Source organism: Plecotus auritus, assembly GCF_963455305.1.
Source record: "Plecotus auritus genome assembly, chromosome: 3".
In the NCBI taxonomy this organism is placed as follows: domain Eukaryota; kingdom Metazoa; phylum Chordata; class Mammalia; order Chiroptera; family Vespertilionidae; genus Plecotus; species Plecotus auritus.
The window spans coordinates 135,028,925-135,048,811 of NC_137772.1; the positions used below are offsets into that span (position 1 = coordinate 135,028,925).

Genomic DNA, 19,887 nt, shown 5'->3' on the forward strand with positions numbered 1-19,887 from the left:
CTCTAGGGACTTGAGGCTAGTAACGTACTCCATGCCATTCCCACTAACTAGCTCATCTTCAACAAACGGCTGACCTCTCATCCCATCTGCCTTCTTCAACCCAGCATTTATAGCTGCACACAGTCTCAGCATACAGTCACATCACATATTACCCTGTATGCATATATATCTTAACTGTATTTTACTGTCTAAACACTTTAAGAAAAGTTTTTTAAAATCGTATTTTTACCAGTTGTTTTAAAATTTTCACATTTCCTTCCAGTTCTAACATACATAGTTTTAATATAACTATAATCATTGCATTTATTTATTCCATAAACATTTATCAATCTCTTAACATGTGCCAAGAGCTGCACAAAATACTGACTACTCTAGTAAACCAAACAGCTACAGTCCTTATCCTCAAAGAGCTTATAGAAGGATGGAAAATCTAGTCTAGTTTTAGGGCCACACAGCATTAAGAGATCATTAAGAAAGGACAGAAGCCTGGGCTATGATGGTACAGTGGAAATGGACAGTGGATATGAAGGATTTGGGTGAGCAAATGGATGGATAGAGGTACCATGTATTGAGATGGGACACAGTGAGGAAGAGGCAAATTTTGGGTAGAAAATTCAAGATTTCAATTTTGGATGTGTTTAGTATGTGATACTTGTGTGATAATCAAGGGATATGGGCCTGGAGCTTGGACGCACTATCTGGGGTTGAGATAAAGGAGACATGAACATATAGGTGATCCATAAAGCTATGGGAGTGGGTAAGATTGTCTGTGGATAAAATAGAGAGTCAGAAGAGAGGAAGAGCCAAAACTGGGCCTGAAACAACTCTAATATTTAGAGTCAGGGAGAGAAGGAGCCAGCAAGGGAGGCTGAGGCATGGCCGAGGAGAAGAAAGACAGCATGGACAGGGTGTGCAATGGAAAAGGTTTCAAGAATCTGGCCAGTCAGCCAGGTAGGATGAGGACTTCTGGCATCTGCAGAAATGGCTACATGGAGTCAACCATTGACCTCAGGGAGAATAGTTTCCAGGGAACAGTGGGGCAAAAGCCAGTTTGGGGTGATCTGAAAATAGGAAAAAGCAAGTTTTTCTCAAGTGCCATGGAAGGAGAGGTTAGCCAGGAAGTTGAAGGTATTTTTATGTGATTTTGGGTTCCAGATGAATACGGTTAAAAAGCTAAAGCCTTGGCCCTAGATGGTTTGGCTCAGTGGACAGAGCGTCAGCCTGCAGACTGAAAGGTCCCGGGTTCAATTCCGGTCAAGGGCACATGCCTGGGTTGTGGGCTCGGTCCCCAGTAGGGGGCCTGCAGGAGGCAGCTGATCAATGATTCTCTCATCATTGATGTTTTTATCTCTCTCTCCCTCTTTCTTTCTCTCTGAAATCAATTTAAAAAAAAAAAAAGCTGAAGCCTTGGCTTAATAAACCCAACATAAGAATCCTTAGATCCTCAGCAAGTTGATAGTTCTTTCTTGAACTACAATGGATAAAGAGAAACTGAAGACTCAATGGATCCGATAAAGTTTGAGTGTCAATTAACTGATAATGTCCATGGGGGCCAAGGAACATTCCGCCAGGTCAACAATACGCCTTATTTTACTTAACCATTCCCCTTATTGCCAAGCAATTACATCATTTCCAGGTTTCTAATTCTATAAATGCTACTGCAATAGCATCTATATGTTTCTGTGTTTTCTTCTTTCAAGTTACTTCTTCAGAATTCTAAGCCTGGAATTGCTGCTTGCAACAGAATGAATATATTTATGACTTTTAAAACATACTGCCAAATTGCTTTCCAAAAGGATTGTGCTAATTGGCATTGCCAACACTAGGTGTTAACGTATCTTATTATCACTTTAATTGTATTTATTTGGTAACTGGTGAAGTTGAACATATTGCCATATCTATGTCTAACTCTCTAAACCTCTTCTTGTGAGAATATACACTTTACCCACTTACTTTTGGTGTCTTGATATATTTCTTTTTAATTTTTCCTAGCTTTAATATTTTGTTTATTGCAAATGTTTTCCCAATGCATGTGATTTAGTTATTTTTTTTGTTGTATAGATTTTAAAAGTCAAGTTTATGAATATTTTTGTTATTTTATACTATATTGCTTCAAAGCAAAGAAAATTATACTTTCCAATTATTTGATACTCAGTTCTATTTTCTGTCAGCTTTTCATATGAACTTCTTAATTAGCCTAAATTTTATTTTTATATTTAATGTAAAATGTGAATTAAATTACAGTTTTATATTGTAAGCCAGTTATCTCAGTCCCTTTTATGAAATAATTATTGTGTTTTCTCTTATTTTATGGCATTTAATCTTTAAAAGTTTTACATCTACTTCTCAGCTTTTTACTCTGTTTCATGGAATAGAATAAAAAGTATATTCCTATTTTAAACCAGAATCATGGGTTGAATTATTGTCATTATATATATGTTTACAATTATATGGAAATGGTCTTGCTTAAATCATTTCCTCTTTTCAATATATATTTTGGATATTCTTAACCAGTTCATATTATTCCAGGTGAATTTTATATTAACTTTAAGACAGAGTCTATTCAAATTTTCACTGGGATTACATAAAATCTAGAAAATAGATTGAAGAAGATGTGACATTTTTAAGATATCTTCCCACCAAGAAAACAGTATGTGTCTGGATATGTTCAAGATGCTTTTCATATCTTCTAAGAAAATACCTTGTGTGTTTTTGATTTTTATTTATGCTTTTAATTGATAAGGTTTCCCTATTATGAATTATAAATAGCCTCAATAGGTCACTGCCCTACATTCTAGTTACTATTAGAAAAAAAAAATGCTTAAGACAAGCTGTTATAAAGCCAAAATTACTATTTTTGGTAATTGTCTTCAACATGCATCTCCAAGTAAACATGATTTTAAATATAGGGTATATAAGATTAAACCTGAGAATTTCTGTTGTTTTGATGAATGGGACCTTTTATTAATGGACATTAACAGTTTGTTTTACTTCACATGCAAATAAAGCTATTGATATTTAAATGCTTATTGAACACTTAACACTGTGTTTTACTTTTATTAATTTAAATAGTTATAAAAGCTAATATGTTTAGATTTTGCAGATATACAACCACTTAAGAGTGGCAAACAATGATATTTTTATCTATTCCAGTCCAATAATTATTCCTAGTACTCGTTTCTTGTATTACTGGACTGAACTGAAAATTATGTTGACTGAATTAGTGATGGTGAAATTCCTTGGTTTCATTATAATTTGTAAAAGAATGTTTCTAGTGACTCTCCTTTAAAATCCATGCTCTTTGTGGGAAATACTTCATTCTGGTGTTTTTGTTTTTTATCAGTATAAGCCATTTTTACTGCATGTTAAAATCTCCCTATCAGTAGACACAAACATAATTTTACGTAGTGTGAGAACAGAATATGCCATTCATCCTTTTTTGTGTTTGTGTTTTTTTACTTATCTATGTCTTCCCTCTCCACCACATCAGGCATTCCATCAGGGGAGCTCATGTTTCCAACCTAGTAATCAATTCTTCTGTATTTTTCTCAAATAACCATGAAGAGATATATATACATAAACTTAGATAGGGACTTTTTGATCCATACATACTTTTCTGCATCTTGCTGTTTTTACTCAACCTCATAGAAATCCCTCCAAGATAACTGGATTGCTCTAATTATTTCTTTTTAATGCCGGTTTCTTCATGAGGATGAGAATATACTACCTTCTCATTGTTTTGTGTAAAGAGATTAAGCTTCTTGGGAACAGAGTCTCTGTGTTATATGGGGGTTTTCTCTACCTAGAAAGTTACTACAATGCTATGAGGTATAAGATGGGCAGTTTGCAAACACTATGAACAGAGCTAGTGGGTAGAATGGAGGAAAACCATAGAGTGCCCGTTCTGTAGGTCAGGATCAGGTATTATTTAAATAAACAAAGATCTGCCTGACCTGCATAGCTCAGTGGTTGAGCATTGACCTATGAACCAGGAGGTCACAGTTCGATTCCTGGTCAGGGCACATGCTCAGGTTGCAGGCTCCATCCCCAGTGTGGGGCATGCAGGAAGTAGCCCATTAACGATTTTCTCTCATCATTGATGTTTCTATCTCTCTCACTTCCTCTCTGAAATCAATAAAAATATATTTTAAAAAAGAATAAAAATAAATAAAAAAAATAAACAAAGACCTGAGACTTTCGGGTAAGTCATGAACGACCATAGGACAGAAATATTTTTGAAATATTGTGACCAAGAGATGAAGTCAAATGTCCTATCAACACTGTTAAAATAATCAGTCCAAAGTTGGTTTCAAAGACTAGTTTGAACCAAATTACTAAATACTTATCTCCTTTATCTTGAGAGTGATGATGAGCTGGAGAGATTGAGTAATGGTTGTGTGGGAAGACTAGAGGGATTAGGGTAAACCACAGAGGGACTCAGGGTGGGAGGGAAGTAGTAGTGGCTATTTGGGTGGTAAATAATTTTTGTATGATCCAGACTAGATATAAATGGTGGTTAATTTATAAGAATGAACCCCAAGATAGGTAAGCAAATTGCATAAGCAGCACTTTTTATTTAATAAACAAGTTACAATCCCTCGCTATATTTAGCTGAATTGTTACCCCTAAAATTTTCAAAATGACAGAAGAAAAATATCTTGCATAATCTTAACCACTTATCAGAGTCCTGGGTAGATTCAAGGGGCATGGTATTTTCTATCACTCTCTATCAGCACCAACGATTTTTTCAGACTGAAATAAAAATTTGGTCATGCCTATGCTTAGATGCCTGAGTACTTTTTTTTTAAGTATCTATTCACTCTTGACTCAGGCCTGTTTGGATGAAGGCTTTGAAAGTTCTTTTTACAACCCCTCCCCCCAGGAAGACAATAGAAAGTGTGACAACAACCAAAAAACTTGAAACCCTTGAATTCTGATCAGTCATGACTTGAAAGCTTGATTCTTTTATTATTTATCGCTCATTAAATGCTCTGGCTCTCCTTTATTAAATGTTAAATCATCTTAAGTGGTATGGTGCTTGCTAGTTGAAATGGCAAAGTGTAAGAGAAAAAAAGAAAATGGCCCATTTCCTTATTAATGTGACATTCAAATAAAACAGTGAGGTCAACTGGCTGCTGATGGGGGTTCTGTACAATCATTCATAATACAAGAGCCATAATTAGGGAGACAAAGTCTCCTTACAGCATGTTGGGATAGCAGGGCAGGAATTCCATCTTCCCACAGGATATGGTTAGTATGTGAATCAGAAAATGCTTGAATATACTCATTTCTTCCTTTCTCTCATCCAGAGACAGGGTTGACTGACAGTTCGGCCTTGGCAGGAGCCCACTGGCTTTCTTTCCAAGGGACCCCACTTACAATATTCACTGCCCACAGTGGTTTCTCTCCACTCTACCAATAGTGCCTGAAGCCACGTTCATAAAATAGCTGTCAGGAGAAGCCTGAACACACAAGGAAAAGGAATCATAAAACAAAACAAAATTCTACACTAAGCCACATTTAAGGCATCTTATTGACCATGAGTCTGAATTTCTTTTTTCTCTATTTTTAAAATCAATATGTTCTCATACGACATTAAAAGTCCATCTTTTCTTTAAATTCAACTATTCAGGTTGATCTGCAGCTCCACGGGGTAACTAACTGCAGGAGGACAGGTCCACGGTGTGTTTTGGTCTCTGCTATCTCCCTAGCACCTTGCGGAGTGCACGGCTCTGGTAGGCTCTCAATATTAGTTAATTAAGTGAATGACTCTCCTAACCAAGCATATTTGATCGCTAACAGGTATTTTACACACAGAAGGAAGTTAGCATCAATTGTGCAAAACGAGACAATACAATGGATACAAATGAAAACCTTTCCTCTTACCTTATCTTTACTTCTTTGAGAGATGTGAATTTGAGGGCACATTTTAGCTCCTGACGAAATATCCAGCCAGTTTTCTGAGTTCTCTGAATGTATACAATCATCTTTAAAAGTACACCTATTAAAAAAAGGGAGGTCAACAAAACAGCAACCCCACACATGCATTAGTTAAAACTTTCTCACACTGGCATCAGTACAAAATCCCAAGCTTTGTATAGTGGATTATTGATTTTGCAAAAGAGAATAGGAATGAGATGCTAAAACCATGAAAAGCAACAGGAACACAGCAGAGCGTGTTTCCCATCATGTCTGGGAGCAGAGAACAAATGCAAACAACATGTTGAACTTGGACTCCAGAGCCATCTCTTTAGTTGCCATCTCCAAATACATCACAAGCACAGCCTGTCACGGATTCTGAAATTAAAGAGCTCCCTCCTAGAAAAGCCTAGCAAAGTAAGCCCAAGAAAGGGTTTATATACTATACACATTTTAGGTTTGCAATTCACTCCCAGAATACTGACCTATTGCATAAATTATTTTGTAGTAAAAACAAACAAACACACACACAATATATATTACTATTTTGTACTTTCTCAGTATGATAATGAAATAAAAATATGTCAAGGGCAGAGTCTTCCCAAGAATTTGATAAGATATTCCATAACTGTGTGCTACATAATATTTATTTATTCTGATATACCAAATTATATCAAAAGACATGGGGGAGGCACTTTCCAGGGCCACTTTCCCAAGTCAGTCAGCTCAGAGGAGGCCTCCAATGAACCAAGCTGTGTTCAGGGCCAGCTACTCTGAAAACATGATCAGAAGTGGAGTGCTCAGATCACTTGGTTTGCTCGATGTCTCGGTCACTCCAGGTCATGCTGACTTGGGACCTCTTGCCTCCCCAGAGGGCTGATAGCCGATAGAAAGGACAAGCGTCCAGGGCCACGTTATTTCCAAGGGGCGTTGGACTCCACAGACATTTCATCAAACAATGTCAAGGAGAGAAGAAAACCTCTCTGTTATCTCTGTCTCCTGAGGGACGGCGGCTCAAATGAAGAGTTGGGAGAGAACCAGTAACACTGTTGTAAAAGGAACTGAAAATTCATGAATCATGAGATTGAAACGCAACCCGATGGTAACTCCATTCAGTGTGGGAGTCCCTGAGAGGATCGGAATAGAATGAGATGTGGGCCCAAACAGTGTATTTGATATGCATTGACATTTTACAGGTGTTTCTTTCTTCTTCCCTCCCTCCCCGCCCTTCTCTCTTTAAAAATTCTTAAGAATTTAGGCCCCACGATTTTGTCTTTGAGCTCTGTGCTAATTTGAATATGACAAAAATAGAACAGGAAGCCAGTGAGTTTCATTAAACATCATCCGCAAGCACAATATTCTCAGCATGTCATATTATGACATTTTGGGGAGCCCTGTTTCCAGTGAGTGTGCCTGTGTCTGAACTCACCTACATCTGTGCCAGTTCCTCCTCTAACACCTGACCATGGGGATTTTCACCGGCAATTCTCCAAAGCCATACATTTATCTGACCCTTGATGGCTAGCTCGTCTGTCATGGACATTTAGTTCAAATTAAGTCACCTCTCAAAGTCAGGGGGAGTTGGCAATGAAGGGACATGTACCACTGGACTGGAAATCAGAGACTGATGAGGCTGGTTTCTAATTCTGTAATTGGAAAAGATTATGACTGGCAAGAACAAACTGCCTCTCAGGGGCTCTCTGATTTGTACAAGGCACTTCCTCTGCCGATAAGAAAGAAAGAAAAAAAGCCAGTTTTACAGAGACGGGAGTACAAATATTTTGTAGGCTCTTAATGCTGCCTGGGAGTCAAGGCCCAAGGCTGCCAAAAAAACAAGTGTAAAATATTTCATACAAATAGTGCTACGATTTGCCAATTTGTAGGCAGAAAACAGTGGTGCCACTGAGTTATCACTCTCTTTTCTGAACTCCTATAGCATTTCTTGTTGGAAGCACACGTTTTGGTATTTAATCATATGCTGCCTTGAATTACAACTTAACTGTTTCATATGTCTATGTCATTTCTCCCTGAGTAAGCTCTAAGCTCCTCAAAGGAAGAGAGGATGTCTTTAATATTTCTTCAGCAAATCCCTCAGTGTCTGGCAGCATGATATGCAAATACTAGGGTTTCAATAAATATGTTTGAATAAATGGATGAAATATGAAATCTCTATAGGTCCTTTCTGTTGGTGATTTTCCTCTCTAGAGTTTCCCTATGATTTATGTCTGACTCCTACTTACAGTAAGGAGACTATTTTTAATGTAAGCTAAAAGTTCACATCTGGGGTTGGAGAGGGAACAAATAGGAGTTGAAGCTTTTAGTTTATCTTTTGTAAAAAAATGTGTGTGTGTGTGTGTGTGTGTGTCTGTGTCTGTATGAAATAGACCTTCCAATTCCTATTTTGCATAAGGTAAAAACAAAATCTAACCATGTTAAGCAACTAAACATGAATTCCTTGTTTATAAAGCATTTTTGAAATGTCTAAACTCCCTTGCTTCTCACCATTTAAAATATAAAATTGAAAAAAAATTAAAAAAAAACCGTGACACCAAGAATGTATAACCAGATGGCCAACCAACAACAGTGCCTTATTACTTCTCCAATATTGCAAGCTACAAAATCTTCATGACAGCACATTACCCACACATTCAAACTTCTTACGAAAGGGGAGTAGACCTTAGAGCTCCTACATTTTAGTAAACAAAACCAGTTACTTTGAAATGATCCCTTTTGAAAGCTAACCCTCTGACTCCCATGTATGAACAAAAGCAATGGTCAAGTGCATAAACACTTAAGCCATTGCTCAAATAAAATTAAAATCTCAGTCAGACACGAGGCTTGGTGCGGGGGATCCTCAATGAGTCACTCCCAGATAGACTGATTTCTTAATTGGCTTCATTTCATTTTCTTCAAGCCACAGCTAGGAGGGAAATTGGATTCGCTTTGGGATGAGTTCATTCTGGAGAAAATGGCAGAGACATTACCATACACCACTGCCTTTGCCCCAGCTGCTGCTGGAAGTCCACCCCAAAGACCTAAGATCCCAACCAGCATTTTATTTTTTTAGTCCTTTATCCAGCTAGATCTCATGCTCACATGACAAGGCCAATGTGCAACACTAACCCATTCACAAATTAGGAAATGAAACAATCTCAAATGCAAAAAAAATTGCTTGAATTAAAAAAAAAAACACCCACCAATAAGTTAATTAATAAAAGCTTTCCTTAGGTGAAAAACATTGTATGCGGAAACAATTTAGTGAATGAAACTATTTAAGAAGGCTTGTTCTTATCAGTTTGCTATAAAATCTGCTGTAGAGCTTAATTTTTTCTAAATAATAAGAGTTTGATATCCCACTCAACTATGTGTACATGATCACCCCTCCCCCACCCCTAACTCCTAATAAAGTATGTTCAAAACCTACCCAGGCCCCGACTCATGAACAGGGAGATTCCAGACATTTGTTTCTAAGTTTGCTGGTTATAACGCAGAAAATATTTTCATTCTGTGGGTTTGCTTCCTCAGTTTATGGAAATCTGTCTAAAACCTAACATCCGCTAGTAACTACCCCACCACGCAGCTGCATGGACATGAACAGGATGCTGCCCCATGCCAGGTACTGGTCTGAGGGGTGGCAGTTAGTACCTCCCCGCTCGTCCTCACAGAGCCTCATTGTATAGGAATGAAACTGAGGCTCAGACAACTGCAACACTGTGCCAACGTCACACAGCCAAGAGACAGCAGTCTGGCTTCAGAGCCACACACCTGGCCACTCAGTTGCATGGCTTCCTATGAACCCTAGCTGCCATTCTTAAGGTGCACAAGGATAAAGACAGTCAGAGTTCCTCCTGGATTACTGGGGTCTCCACAGTGTTGCAGGATGGGGCTGGGACTTGGCTAGAACAAGGCGATGGAGATGAGGACTGCAGCAGCAGAGAATTAAGAAAGCGAGGAATAGTCTCTAGGATGAAAAGGGCGGCAAGGATTTAGGAGGGGTGGGGATTCTGAGAGGTCTCTAATTTTCACCGATCACCCCAAACACAGAATATCCAACTATAGGTTCAAATTTCAGGAGGCCCCAGCTTAAAAAACTATTGTGCTTTTAAAAATTTGCTTGCAAACCATCTGTTTGTAATATGGAATACCTTTTCTCCCCATAGAACTAATGTTATGAACAGTGATTAGGTTTTCAGGTTCGTTCATAAAACCCATTTATCCATAATGTTACCTCAATAGTATATATTTGCAATAAAAGAGAAACAGAAAACAATGAGATCGCACCATTTGCATTATATAGTAGTTTTTCTTCTTTACTTATTTGTGTTTACCAGCTCAGCTGGTAACCTGGGAACAGTGCCCAGCTGGATTGACTTTTACATTTATTATTATAGTATTGTATTTATACAGTTTTTCTATTTTTTAATAAGTATGGCTTAAATTATTAATTGTTTCCATGCCAACATAAAGAACTGGGAGACCCACCTCTGAGCAGGAGCTGAAGCTTCCAGGCAGGTGAAATGCCCGTGGGCCAGGCTGGGGGACCTTGAGGACCTCACTCTATTAGGCCAGAATCTCTCAGTAAAAATTTACCACTTACTCAACCTTGAAATAGAAACTCTGAACTTAGAAATACAACTTCTACTTTGGGCCCCTGGAATTTCATCAGCATTCTTTAATGTAATTGTTCACCATGAGGAGACTGATAACTAAATATCAGGTAATTGGCCTGAATGTGGGGGTTGGTGAGACCCCGTTCCAAAGAGTCTATGCTGATATAATATCAGAAAACTTGTAACAAGGAAACAATCCAGCCTCTCCTTCAGGGGACAGGAGACGGTGTCCACACTGGGGGGACGTTTCGCTACAAGAGCATCCCAAGGTCTCTGCCAAGTGACTTAAAACAGACGTCTGTATTTTTAGGAAAGGCACAGAGCCCAGAGGAGGGCCAGGTGCTCCCCGGAATCAGGGGACTTTCATTAACATTGTCAGTCCATGCGATGAAGAAACCAAACTGAATTGAATAGGAAAAAGAAAAAAAAGGAAGTCGTGGTGACAAACTAAGTCTGAAGTCCAGAGGCCTCCAGACTGAGGGAAAGGGAATGCCAAAACACAAGACCAAAATGCTGCTGAGACAGCTGAAAAACTGGATCGTCATAGCTGGGGCTGAAAGTCATGATAAAATTATGCTAATCACAGAGGCAATTTAGATTTTTTTTACAAAAGCAAAAACATCCAACATGCCAGGCAACATTCTTTCATGTGATTTGGTTCATTTATTCTTCACAACAAACCTATGGGTGGGTATAATAATTGCCCCTGCTTTGCAGATGGAGAAACAGAGTCATGGAAGGCTCCATATTGCTTTCCCAGGGTCACAGAGTTAGTAAGCAGAGGGGCTGAGACACAAATCCAGGCAGTTTAGCTTCCAAGTCAATGGTCTCACTTCCTATCCTAAATTGTCTCTCACAAGAGCTAGTACTTACTGAACCATTCCCATGGGCCAGACACTGTTTCTAGGGCTTTCTGGGAATTTACTCATTGATCCTCACAACCTTTTCCCCATAAAGGGGAAATTTCAGAGAGGAGGAAACTGAGATGAAGACAGATTAGACAGGATGGCATGAATCTTAGCAGTCTGGCATTGGTGTCCATATCTCACTGCTATGCCAAATTCCTCAAAATTGTACCAGGATAGCAACACCATAAATGCCAAGATAACAGTAAATAGGTCCACCCAGAGCATGAGCCATCCAGGAAAACATAGGTTTTGTTTCATTTCTCAAAGCGTGTTCTATGGGTTGTTTGGGGTGTTCGCGTTAAGGGTTTTATTGCTAAGAAGTTTGGGAAACACTAGTTAAGTTTCTCTGGTGCAGGACTTCTCAGAGCCTTGAATATGATAGTGTGCTTTGTAACTTCCCAAGACAGGATTGAATGATGCACTGTCTTCCAACTTTTTGACTGAGGGTCAGAAGTTCTAGTCACACACATTGGAAAACACTGCCCCATCTTGGTTAATGAGCAGCAATCCAAATGGTGGATCAAATTAGAAAACTTTGGCCTTTTGGGGGGCTCTTTTTCTCAACTGTCATACTCAATTGATCATGATCTACTAATTCTAAGCATCACTCCATGCTATCTCCTGCATCCCACCCTCCCCCATCTCTTCTCACCTGGGCCCCTGCAGCAACTTTTTAGTTGGTCTTCCTCCTTCCCACCTCCAGTGGCTCCAATCAGCTTCCACGCCGATATCTAGGTCATGCTCAAGCACAAAGCTGATTCCATCACTTTCTGATTAAAAATTTTCAATGGCACCCTTTCGCCTACTTCAAACTCCTCTACCCCTGTGCCTGCTTTTCATGACCTGGAGCCTAGAACACATGCTTCCACGCCTCTCTCTTTACCCACACACTATAATCTAGCCCCTCCCTTCCTCTCCAAATGCACCCCAGGTAATTGTGGGTTAATAAGTCTGTCTCTCTATTTAGCCTGAAAGCTCTTAAAAACACAGATCCTAATATCTAGTACATCACACCTAGCAGAGAGCAGTTATTTGATAAACACATGCAGTGCAAACATCCCAGCTCTTCCTAGCAGGTCTGCCCTTACTGTCCAGAATGCCCTGGCGCCCGCAATACTTGGTGAGATTGTGTTCCTTGTTCAGACTTGTTCAATGTCACCTCCTCCATGTATGCCCAGCCTCCAGGCAAAACAGTCACTCCCGCCTCTGTGTCCCCATGGCACCTTACCCATGCTCCCGGTATATACAGCACATTGCATTAATTGCTGATTTGCCTCTGACTAGACTGTAAGTCCCCCAGGGGAAAGGCCAATCTTATTCATCTTGGCGCCCCCAGAGCTTTTACCATATCTGGCATTCATTCTACAAATATTTACTTAGTGCCACCAGACACCAAGCACTGTAGCAGGCACTGGGTACACATCAGTGTATAAGTCACTTAAGATCCCTCTCTTAATGATCTTACATTCCAGCGAGGCACACCAACAGGAACCAAATAAGCAGACAATAATTTAAAATAATTTCAAACTGAGTAAGTCTCCTGCAGAAACTGAAAATATAGCAGGGAGGAACCCCTTTAGAAAGGCTAGTCAAGAAAGGTGGCATTTCAGCTCAGAGCTCAAGGATGAAATGATCTGGCCACATCAAGAAGAGTGGGAATAGCATTCCAGGCAGAAGGAACAGCATGTGCCTAGGCCTTGAGTTCACATAAAGCTTGATCTCTGCAAGGAACTGGTTAAAGACCAGACTAGCTAGAATATACGAAGGAAGCAGAGAGTGGTTCTGCCATTTACAAGCTGGTAACCTTGGGCAAATCACGTGTTGTCTCTGTGTCTCGGGCTTTCCATCTGCAGAGAGGCAGATAACATTAGTTTCTGTACCATGTTATACAAAAACATATACCTATCTAGCTGAGGCTTACAATAAATATTAGTAGTAGCATTATATTTATTACACAGGCAAGTAAAAAGAATTTAGGCAAACATTTAGGTGACACAAGCCAAACAAACACAAAATGGTAGTGAGGAGACAGGGATTTGGGCACTAAGGTTGACCAGACGGCCCATTTGCATTGCTCACAGACACCAAGCCAACATTTAGTATGCCTTTTCCATGTATAAAGGCACACACAGTTCAAGGCTTCTTGGAAGATTCTTAATCACACTGGTCTTTCCTCCTAAGACCAAAGCGTTCTTTGGGGTCTTTCCTTGAGCACCAGCTATGAGAGCACTTTCCACGGTGTAATGAAATTATTTGTTCAGTGTCTGCTGCCTATACTAACCTGTGAACTTCTCCAGCACAGAGTCTCATTCATCTTTGTTTCCCTCAAGGCCTGGTACAGGGCCTGGCACACTGCTGGCATTCAACAAACGTTAGCTGAATTGGATTAAGGATTAAATTTTAAAGTGACTAAATTCTTGTCTATGTCTCCATGATACCAGCATAAGTTGTTCCATTGGTTTTTGTTCACTGGTCTGCCTGTTAACTGGCGCAGTGGAAAACCAGCCTTTGTCTTAAAGCTTTGAGCTATTTAGCACACAGAAAACACATTTGCAAACTGAACCACTCACATAAAAGGGATCTGTGGCCTTCACCCCATGTGTTTCTTTTGTGGGTGATGAGTGTACTAAAAGTGGAATTTTATTTCCAAATGCAAACTATGAACTAGAGAATCTAAGTGAGGCATTTAAACAAAACAGGTAGCATGGAACTAAAAATGGGAAAATGATGCCTTTTGAGTCAGAAGATCTAGGTTCAAAGCTGCTTTCCCACACATTCTCCATGTAATGGGGCACATCTCTTAGCCTCTTTGGGCCTCAGGTTCCCCACCAGTAAACAGGTGGCAATAACAACCTCATCTTCCTGAAAGCAGAATTAAATACCACCCTTTGCATATCAGAAATGGCCCATGCTCAATATAGCAGAATACAAGCATTTAAATGTAATAAAACATTACAAAAGAAAGAACATGGAGGAGTTGCTGAGAACAGGACAAATGCTAGGTTACAAGGACAAGTGAGAGCATTTGAGGGATTTAAAGCCAATCGATACATACTTATGAAAGTGCCTGCTGCCGGAGATAAGGTCATTTCAAAAAAATCTATTCCATTAAAATATATATTTACTAAAAGGGGTGTTCCTAATGGTACTTGTTCCAAGTCGGAGAGCATCAATTTAAGAGATGGCACCGATAAGCAGTTTGGACGCCGAGAGCCGCAGTTACTGCTCTCCAAACAAAACAGGCTTCTGTGGAAGGTGCACATCTCCCTGTGCCGCCACTTGGCAGTCAGCCGTCGGAGCACCAGGGTGGACCAGTGGCCCTTACTGGCTTCTTCCCATCTTCACCTTTTGCTTTGAAGTAAGTAGGATTTATTCACAGCTCCTCTAACAGCTAATAGAAGTGAAGAACTCAGGGGATTCAGGGTCACCCAAGACCCCTATCCAGGGTTAGAAGGCCCCTAATCCCTTCCAGCATTCTCGGGAACCCATATGCACAGTCTGGCCTCTGCCAGGGTAATTCAGTAATGCCCGAGGCCCAAATAACATATTCCTCTCTGCTCCCCCCACTGCTTCCACCCCACAGACAGTTGTCCTACTTGCTTCTACACAATTAGTCGGCACAATGGGGTTCTTACGCGGGAAGGAGGGGCCGCCCCCAAATCCCATTATTATCATTATTGCTGTCATTAGAGCCTCACTGGACCGTAAAGGAGTGTCACTGCATAGCCTTCAAACACAAGAACACATCCCGGGTTGGAAGCGGAGGAGGACTGCATGCAGAATTAGAATGATCGTCTGTCTCCAACTGTCTTCCTGGTCAGTCAGCTAGATGTGGCCATACCCTGGTGAAGGGAGACGTCCCCGAAGCTGAACGTGATCCTTCCGGCCTTGGCTCAGCTGCCCCATCTCGGTGAGGCCTTCCAGGACCTCGCTGGTTGGAAGCTGCCACCTCCCCTGCTTCCAGCCAGCATTCCTTTCCTCTGCTTTATCTTTCTTCATGACATTGATCGCCATCTAGCATGCTATTTCTTTCTGAATTTTTACACTGTCCATCTTCCCTCACATAGTAAGTTGAATAATGTTGCCCCTTAATTCATGTCTACCCAGAACCTCAGAACGTGACCTTATCTGGAAATAGGATCTTTGCCGATGCAATAAGTTCAGAATCTCAAGATGAGATCATACTGGATTTAAGGTATCCAATGACTGGTACCTTGATAAGAAAAAGGAGAAGGAGATTTGGACACAAAGAGAAAAGGCCATGTAAAGACAGAGGCAGAGACAGGAGTTATGCAGCCACGAGCAGGAACACCAGGAGCCACCAGGAGCTGGAAGAGGAGAGGAAGAATTCTCCCCTGAACCTGAGGGAACATGGCCCTGCTGACATCTTAATTTTGGATTTCTAGCCTCCAGAAGTGTGAGAGACTAAATCTGTGTTGTTTTAAGCCACTGAGTTTGTGGTCATCTGTTACAGCAGCCCTGGGAAATGAACACATCTCACTAGAAGAACTCCAAGAGGGCAACGTTTTTCACTGCTAGAGAATCCTACCTCTTGAAATAGTGTCTGACACATACAAGGTGCTCAATAAATAAAGGTGTGGATGCTTAACTTTCAAGGTGGAAGGGTTTCTTTAACTCAGGCTGGCCTTGAGTCCCATTATCTTTCTTATGCATAATCAGTCATTCATGAAGGGTCCATTTGGACGAGGCTCTCCCCTCACTTCCCATGGCAATGAGGGACAGTGTCTCTTTCTTGTTCCTCTTCCCTTTTACTACAGAGTAGGCAATGGTACTGGCTTGGCAGTTAGAGCTAAACCTAGATTTGAATACTGGTTCCACGACTTCAAGAGTGGGGAACATCCGGCCGAGGGCCTGTGAAATCATTTGGTCTGACCCTGCCAAGGCATTAGGAGTGAGTTAATTAAATGTTTGATCAAATACAGCAGGCTAATTTTTAAGCTGATAATTTTGTATCGCCTGAAAATGATGTTATAAAGTATCCAAATGGCCCTTGGCAGAAAAAATGGTTCCTCATCCCTGCACTACTAGTACTTATTCAACCTGTGGCAGGTAGAATAATGGCCCCCAAAGATATCCATGTTTTAACCTCTGCAACCTGTGAATATGTTACTACACATGGCAAAAAGGACTTTGCGGAGAAGATTTAAGGGTCTCAAAATGGGAGATTATCTTGGGTTATCTGTGTGGGCCGAAAGTACTCAGAAGGTTCCCTATAAGAGGAGGCAGGAGGGTCAGAGTCAGAGAAGGAAATGTGATGATGGAAACAGAGTCCAGAAGCAGAGAGATCTGAAGATGCTACACTGCTGGTTTTGAAGATGCTAAAAGGAGCCAGGAGCCAAGGAATGCAGGCTGCCTCCAGGGCTAGAGAAAGATAAGAAAGCAGATTCTCCCTACAGCTCCTAGAAGGAACACAGCCCTTTATATACTTGATTTTAGCCCAGTGAAACCCATTGCAGGTTTCTGACCTCCAAAACCATAAGATAAATAAATATATGTTGTTTTAAGCTATCAAGATGGCGGTAATTTGTTAGCAGCAGTGCAAAACAAATACACAACCTAAGGCTGTAAAGTGGGTACTGCATTCTTCCTCCTTTGATGGACCCCTCCTCTGATGGACCGCTCCCACTGACAGCGTGAGAGTCACCCCCGGCACTGCTGTGCATCCCAATGGGTTACTCACTCTTCCTATAGACCTTACTTCATAAGGTTCGAGGAGACCTAAATGGACCATGGGCTAGAATGTGCATGACACAGCATATTCTTCTTCATGCATGCAGACCTGTCCCCTGGCCCGGCCTGGCTCAAGGCGGACTCCCTGAGGGAAGGGCACCCAACTGAATTCTGGAGAATAAATGGGCACACCTGATGGACTCCTCTACCGAAAAGCCCTCAGTGGCCTTCTCTGCAGCACTGTCCACCTCTCATGATGGCAGACTGGACTGCAGTGACTCAGGCTTCAGGAGAATGTGGCAAAAGGTTACCAGGCCCCAGGGGTTGTCTTGGTCAAGGTTTAGGGCAACAACAGCCCATTGCTTTGGGTTAATTATTAGCCCTGGGGAGTCTTGAGGAAGGAGTGTCTCTTGGAGGAGAGAAGAAAGGCAGACCTCAAGGCAGGAGAGCAATGCAAGAAACTGGATGTGTCCATAAGCAAATTATTTGACTCCTTTGATTATTATTCTGAGGTACACATATGTTTAGCATTCAAATTTCAGTTTTCTCTCTGTGTTCAAAACCCCCTTCTGTTACCCCCAAGCCTTTCAGAAAGTCTGATGGGGAAATGGCCACAGAGCCCTGTTGCTAGGCCAAGTTGAGAAGTGACTGTGTTCACAGTCTCATGTGCAGAATAGATGACCAGCAGCTGAAGACCTAACAACTGCCCCCAGGGCTGGCTGTCTATAATTATCAGCATGAAAGAAACATGAAGAATATGGGCAAATGTTAAATTCATATAAATAATCAAGGGGAGCCTGCAAACACCTTATAATTAGCATGCATGGGGGCTCTGTCCCCACCCTGTACACATCCTGTGCAGGGCGGGGCACTATAGGATGGGACAATAAAGACGAGTGTGGCCCCTTTTCTAAAGAGCCCTGGGACCTTTACATAACTGGGGCCAAAGCAAGCAGAGCCCTGTGGTGGTGCTAGGAGAGGTGGGGAGGTTCGTGAAATCTGGAGAAACAGCTGCCAAGTAGAAGACTCAGGAAGATACATGAGATAAACTCACCCTTTACAAAATGTACCGAGAGACAGGGATCCTGGAAGGGTAGGGAGGGGAAGTGCGGTAGAGCTGATGCTTAGGTTAACACAGTTCATCTTCTCTACCGCCATGAGAACAATCTTTTTAAAACACAAATATGATGGCAGCCCTCTGCTAAATCCCTTTAGTAAGTTCCCAGCAGCAACCAATAAGTCCAAGCTCAGAGCCCTTCTCATCCTGGCCACACCCAGCCTTTTGAGCCAAAGCTGGAGTGATACAATTCATCCGCCACTCCCTCAAAGACCTCTTCTTGGGCTGGATTCTCTGCATGAAGTGCCTCCACACCCTCTTCCCTCGGGAAAGTCTACTCAGGCTGAAGGCTGAATTTTAATGCCACTTCCTCTCAGAAGCCTTCTCAACGTTGGTTACAAGTGATGGCTCCCCACTCCGGGGTCCCACCATCTTATAGCTAAACGTTACTTGAGTGCTTACTGTGAACCGGCCCTGTGCCTAGGATTTCATGCACATCATCTGATTTAATCCTCTCAGCAACCCTACAAGATTAGAACCCCGCTGTATAGAAGAGGCGATTTGGCAGAAAAAAAGAAACCTGCAGGTCGCATTGAAGCCCTGATTCAATCCCAAGCAAGCTGATCCCAGGACCTGCATTCTTCCTCTCCTACTGTACCACGCCCGGGGCCTGTGGGAGAGTCACCCCTGCACTGCTGTGATCCCAAACGTTCTTCCTTTTCCATCCTACTCCGCAATGACAACTCTGTCCTTCTGGGCACCCAAGCCAGACACCTGCACTCCTCCTCCTATAATCTCACCACCAAAGTCCTGCCTTGCTTGGAAAAGAGCGATAACCCACCCACTGCACCCTCTGACACTCAGCCCAGGCTCTGTTAGGAGTCCTTCCCCATCTGACTTAGGTGCTCATTGTTTGGGCTCCAACCTAGTGCCTCGTCCAGTGCCTGGGACACAGTAGGAATCCAGTGTACTAGTATGTTTGGGTATCATTTCTTTATTTTCTTTGTGAGGACTTATATCAAAAGAGAAAGAATACATCTTCCAGAAAAACAGTGGCCACTTGGATATTTTATTTTTCATTGTATGGCCCTATTTTTAGCATATCAGACTCAAGGGGGAATCCAATTAATTGCTAAATCCTGTCAAAACTATCTTTCACCTAGCTCTTAGATCCACCCACTCCTTCCTATTGCCACTGTCTTCTCTCTAATTCAGCCCCGAGTCTCTTGCTGGCTTACCGCCACCTTCTACGTGATCTGCAGCTTCCAGCAGTGTCCCCTCTGGTCTATTTTGCTTGTTCTAAAACACACATCTGATCTAGTCTCTCTTCTAGCCCAGCAATAGCTCCCCAAAGTCCTTCCAACAAAACCCAAATTTAACATGGCTTGTAAGACCCAGCCTCACGTGGCACTGCCTAGCATGCCACCCTCATTTCCCAGCACTTCTCCGCTAGACTACATTCCATCCATACTGAGCACCAGGCTCTCCTATAGCTCCTGGACTTGGCACAGCCTGGTCTCTTAGCCAGCTCTGCCCTCCCTGCTCCTCTTTACTTGGCTGATATCTGCTCACACTTTAGGTAGGTCCAGCTTAGACATCCCTTCCTCCAGGAAGCCTTCCCTGACCTTTTAAGTTTGGGTTAGATGGTTTCCCAGGTAAACCTTTGCTTCCTCTGTACTAACCCTTATTGTATTCTATTTTC

General features: G+C 41.6%; 1 protein-coding gene across 1 annotated transcript in view; it reads right to left on the reverse strand.

Moving 5' to 3' along the window:
- Positions 1 to 19,887, reverse strand: part of PLXNC1 (plexin C1) — a 159,935-nt gene that overhangs the window by 86,342 nt on the left and 53,706 nt on the right. Inside the window, exon 5 of the mRNA XM_080659723.1 lies at positions 5,887 to 6,001. Coding sequence (XP_080515849.1) covers positions 5,887 to 6,001 — 115 coding nt within the window. The remainder of the gene's footprint in view (positions 1 to 5,886; positions 6,002 to 19,887) is intronic.